Below are 6027 nucleotides of genomic sequence, written 5' to 3'. Positions count from 1 at the left end.
CGATCAATAACATTTCACTTGGAGAGGTTTGGAATGAGACATTCTACTGTGTTTAAACGGTAAAAAAATATTTAAATCATGCCGACTTCTAAATAATCATTTCCAGTGTGCTTTAGGTACTTTTGAAATGGTTAATAATACACCAGGTAGTACATTAAAAACTCTTGAAATTTGCCAAACTGAGAAGCTTTTACATGAACTAGAAAATCAATGAAAATCTCCTGGAATGAAAAAAAAGTGACTACATGATTTCATCGGGAAAAAATGACTAAGATGACAGCAATTTTAGGTCACAGTGTGACCTTCAGCAATGAGCAAGCAAAAAAAGACTACATTCACTACAATCAACTCAATAATAAATAGACTATTTTTTTCTCCCAAAGGAAAGGTTAAATCATAGAACTTTATAATCAGTAAGTATAGTCAACAATCAACAATCAAAAACAAAACAACAAACAGAATCTTCTCAATAATTCTTTCAACTGATAACATTCAAATAGACAGGCTACAAGGCTACCGTAGACAAATTGATATTTTATAACATTTAAATAATGAAAGATTAAAGAAATTTTGAAAAAACACAAAAAAAGTAACGTTTTTACATGATCAGGCAACTGCAAATACAACAAAAAAAAACTTCCCGATCTGCGGTCTAAACACCTGACCAAATTTCCTAATCTCTGAATTTTAGGTTCACAGTCCATCACATATATGCATAAAGGTACATGTTCATTTTTAAGTTTAATATTCAAGTCGCATTTTAAATAATACCTTTGCTAGATTGTTGACTTTGTTGCATGTGCACTGAAAAATAAAGTAAATATTGTCTGATTGTATTGATCAATATTATCAAGTCATGTGGTCTCTGATATAAAGCTCCACATTTTCCAAATCAATCTAGAGCATGAAAAGATTATGACATGAATCATAAGATGTCGGAGGTTGAAAGAAAATGTCATAAGTGTGGTGACACCACAGAAGTCTCTTGGAAATGTGAACCATGCAACATTTTACTGTGTTTTAGATGTGGAACTAGGCATGCAGAACTTGGCCAGAAACACTCAGTGGTCAATTTTGAAAACGAGGAGGCAAAACCAATTCTTAAAATAAAACAATGTAATTCTCATAAAGAACGGGACATTTCCAATTTTTGCTTGGACTGTAATAAGCCTGTTTGTTCAACCTGTTTATCCACACATGAACATCAAGGTCATGTCTTAGAGGAAAATGAAATAATCTACATGAGAAGATCAAATAAATTAAGAAAATATTCAGACAAATTTAAGTCTTATTTTCTTCCATTTTTCGCCAGAGAACAAGAGAGGCTTGACAAAATGTTAAAACGTCACCAGGATATGAAGGAAGAGGAAACACAAAAAATCCTTGACAATGACAAAGAATTGAAAGAAAAAATAACAGAACAAACAGACCAGCTCTTACAAGAACTGGAAAATCAATGGAAAGATACTTTTGGGGAAATAGAACAATTAAAACTTAAAACTGATAGGAACATTGTCGAGATAAATTCCAGAGTTCAGTTGATCAATCTGAAGCAAGACTGCCTTGACATAGAAACCATTTGCAACTTGGAAGATAACATAAAAGTTTTCGAATCAAATATTGACCAGTCATATCTCCAGCTACCACTGGAAGGAAAAAAGTACAGAAAAGAAATTTTGGATCAAATTCAAATAGAAAATATTGTACGTTCCTTGGAGAAAGTTAAGCTGTCAGATGTCATTGACTTTAGAGTCTTGTGTTCTTTCAATACAGATGCTGAAAGTATTGATTCTATTTCTGTAAATGAAGATGGTTCAATATGGACCAACACAAATAACAATCTTTTAAGAAAATTTAAAATGGATTTAGACGAAGGGATAAACATGCTAGAAAAAAAGCCCATCGCTGTGAATGACATAGCTATGACAAAGTCTGGAGACTTACTTCTAGCAGTCGTCAAAGATCATTGTATTAAAACTTTAAACAAATCAGGAACCATTAAAGATTTTTACAACTATAAAACAGGTTTGCTAAGAACACCTATTTATGCAACTGCCCTTCATGTTCAAAAGAATGGACATGTATTAGTCGGCTTTAATGAAGACAACCCTAGAAAAGAAACCATCCAGAAAATATTTGTTCTAACTCCACACGGCAGAAAAGAGAGACAACTTGAACTAGCTAATGAAGATCGGGAAAGTCTATGTACATTAGTTTACAGATTAACCACTAACAACAGTAATGATGACATTATCATTGTGGACCAAATTTCAATAATTGAAGGACAAATAGTAGCTATAGATAAAAACAATCAGCTGAAATGGTGTTACACTGGAAACACGACAGGTGAATTACACAATACCTTCTCCCCCCGTGGAATAGTAACAACTTCTCAGAATAACTTTATTGTCTGCGATGAAAGGAACAATGCTTTACATGTTCTAAATGAAAATGGACAAGTTCTCCTGTGTAAAGGCAAAGGTTCATTTGAAATAGAAAGTCCCTATGCTATAGCTATCAATAATAAAGGACACATACTTCTAAGCAGTATAAAACAGGATAAGAATAAAGAGAAGGTGGCTATATCGGTTTTGAGATTTACTGGATGTTAAACTGAAAAATTGTGTCAAAATTTCCAAAACTGCACAAACAGATTCAAATTTTTATTTTTTTTAAATCATTTAAAATAATGTATGATTTACATCATTAAACTGAAAAAGAAATGTTTTTTTTTAATTTCTATATAAAATTATATCTAGAATTGTTTAACAGAAAGTGATGAGCATGCACACAAATAAAATGATTGTTTGAAGCATACACATTTATTGTACGTAGTAATATAAATCACATACATGATTATATATTTTCATTGGATCAAGAAAAACAAAAAATCTGGGACACTACATTTTCTATTTTTTCCAAACTCGGCATAATGGCCTATAGAAAATGTATTTGTTGAACATTTAAATTCATGCTTTTCCTTTTGCCTACAAAATCTACTAAAACCGGCATTCATGAGGTAACAAACAGAAATGAAAACGAAATATTATTATATTGTATCAATTGATGAAACAAAATCCTTAAACACAATAAAAACAAATAAAAAGCAAAGGAACAGCACTTGCATTGAGGTTCTTAATCTAAAAGTCACAATGAGTCCTTTTCAACATGGAACAAAAGCTCTCATCTCACTGTGTACATGGCAGTCCCTAAGCTGGCATGGGTTTGCCTGGATTTCTCTGCCAGATCATCATCACTCAGTCCATATTTAAAAAAAAAAAGAAGATGTGGTATGATTGCTAATGAGATATCTCTCCACAAGAGACACAAAAATACACAACTATAGTTCACGGTGTGACCTTCAACAATGAGCTAAGCCTATACCAAATATTCTATACATATACCACATAGTCATCAATAAAAGGCCCCAGAAAGAAAAAGTCACATAGTCATCAATAAAAGGCCCCAGAAAGAAAAAAGTCAACAATTCAAACAAGAAAAATTATTCCTCATTTATGTACAAAATAATGAACAAAAAACAAATATGCTACACATGTCTGTCACCCTACATCCATTAAAGGACACAGCTGAAGGATAATTTAAGTATTTTGCTGGCAGCAACATGGATTTGTCAATCAACATTGAAATAATAACCCTTTCTAAGAGCTGTTGGAGAAACCTTTTTATTTCATATGTTTCAATCTGTTGCACAGTTTCAATGTACCCAGCCAGTAATCAAAATGGTGTTCAATCTTATTTCTTAAATTTCTAATTATAAATTATTATTTACCCTCTCACACAATAAAGGAAGGAATAAAGATTTTAACTTTGATTGCAATATTAAAGAAATGGTATTTCAATCAGAAGGGCAGACAACAATCTCCTGTAAAAATTAGTAAAACATTTTGAATCGCAATCAATTCTATTGTATCTGCCAAAGTGATAGTGGAAAATAGGATGTGTAAAATGTTTACAGTCAAATCAACTACAGCAATATATATAAGGGTCTGGATGGGGTTTACAGAAAAGGGAATAATGAAAGATGCAGAATAAAAGGCATAAAAAAACTAGATGTGTCAAAACGACACGAATGCAATTTCAACAACAAATGTGGACACAAGCATGATGGCAGTCTCACATATAAAAAAATCAGCTAAAAGTCTGAAGTCGTACATAGAAAAAAGTCTGTATAACTGTTTTCAACAATTTTCAAAGTCGTAAAGCCTTAATTTTGGCATAAATCAGCAGATCGGAACTAAACTTAAAATTGATCTGTAACTCATCATGGTTAACTGACATACAAAAAATCAGCCCAATATCTCTAAAGGCATTTACAAAAAAAGTCCATATATATAAGTATGATTTTCAACAATTTATCGAAGTCCACAGCCCATAATTTCGGCAAAAATTAGCTGAGTTGAAAGAAACTTTAAATTGATCTGTAACTCATCATGGTTAACTCACATACCAAAAATCAACCCTATACCTGAAGGCGTTTAGAGTCTGTATATTGGTTTGTTGCGGAATGACGGAATGACAGAATGATGGAATGACGGAATGACGGACAAGGGTAAAACAAGTGAAACTGCGAGCTACTGCTCACTGATGATACCCCCGCCGCAAGTGGATAATATTAATAGTGTAAAAATATGCAAGTGTTCGGTAAACAGGAAGTTGTCGAGTGATGAATCTGAAAATGCATCACACGGTATAGCTGACTTATAAAAATCCTGAAACCAAATTTCAGAAATCCTTGTATTGTAGTTCCTGAGAAAAATGTGACGAAAATTTTTTACTTGGTTATCATGTGTAAAATCATACAAGTGTTCGGTAAACAGGAAGTTGTCGAGTGATGAATCTGAAAACGCATCACACGGTATAGCTGACTTATATAAATCCTGAAACCAAATTTCAGAAATCCTTGTATTGTAGTTCCTGAGAAAAATGTGACGAAAATTTTCAACTTGGCTATCATGTGTAAAATCATACAAGTGTTCGGTAAACAGGAAGTTGACGAGTGATGAATCTGAAAACGCATCACACGGTATAGCTGACTTATATAAATCCTGAAACCAAATTTCAGAAATCCTTGTATTGTAGTTCCTGAGAAAAATGTGACGAAAATTTTCAACTTGGCTATCATGTGTAAAATCAGACAAGTGTTCGGTAAACAGGAAGTTGTCAAGTGATGAATCTGAAAACGCATCACACGGTATGGCTGACATATATAAATGTTGATACCAAATTACAGAAAGGGTGGATGTGTAGTTCCTGAGAAAAATGTGACGAAAGTTTCATGGGACGGACTGACTGACGGACTGACGGACTGATGGACGGACAGACTGACGGACGGACTGACAGACAGAGGTAAAACAGTATACCCCCCCTTTTTTTAAAGCGGGGGTATAATAACTATATGGCACCGACAACTTTGCGGGGCCATACAAAAATAGAGAAAAATGGACCAAAATAATAAAGAACTGAGAATAATGGTCAAAAAAATTTAGGAATACAGAAATGAAGGATTCACCATCCAGGAGTCCATTTCACCAAAAAACTTACGACTAAGATTGATCGTGAGTATACTGATTTGTTCATGAATTAAGACCAATCTTAGTAGTAAGTGTTTTTGAGAAACCGACTCAAAACCCTCACATTATTACTTATTTTTAACTGGTTGATATATTGGAACCTGAAGAACAAGAATGTGTCCATAATACACGGATGCTCCACTAGCACTATTAATTTCTATGTTCAGTTGACTGTGAAATTGGGATCAAAATTTTAATTTGGCATTGAAATTAGAAAGTTCATTTTATAGGGAACATGTGTACTAAGTTTCATGTTGAATGGAATTCAACTTCATCAAAAACAACATTGACCAAAAACTTTAACCAAAAGCGGGACAGACAGACACTGATAGATGGACAAACAAATGGACGAACAGATGCACAGACTGAAAAACATAATGCCCTTAGGTAGGGCATCAAAATTTAAGTGACTGACCTGGAATCCAGAGAAGCATCC

At 33.3% G+C, this 6027-nt stretch overlaps 1 protein-coding gene across 1 annotated transcript; it reads left to right on the top strand.

The window, feature by feature from the left end:
- The first annotated feature begins 876 nt into the window (after positions 1 to 876).
- Positions 877 to 2723, top strand: LOC143047447 (uncharacterized). The gene has a single exon (XM_076220516.1). It carries the CDS (start codon positions 921 to 923, stop codon positions 2610 to 2612), a length of 1692 nt encoding a protein of 563 aa, XP_076076631.1. The 5' UTR covers positions 877 to 920; the 3' UTR covers positions 2613 to 2723.
- Positions 2724 to 6027: the final 3304 nt, after the last annotated feature.

Source organism: Mytilus galloprovincialis, chromosome 10 (assembly GCF_965363235.1).
Source record: "Mytilus galloprovincialis chromosome 10, xbMytGall1.hap1.1, whole genome shotgun sequence".
NCBI classification, from domain to species: Eukaryota; Metazoa; Mollusca; class Bivalvia; order Mytilida; family Mytilidae; genus Mytilus; species Mytilus galloprovincialis.
This window is presented reverse-complemented; position numbering and strand designations above follow the sequence as displayed.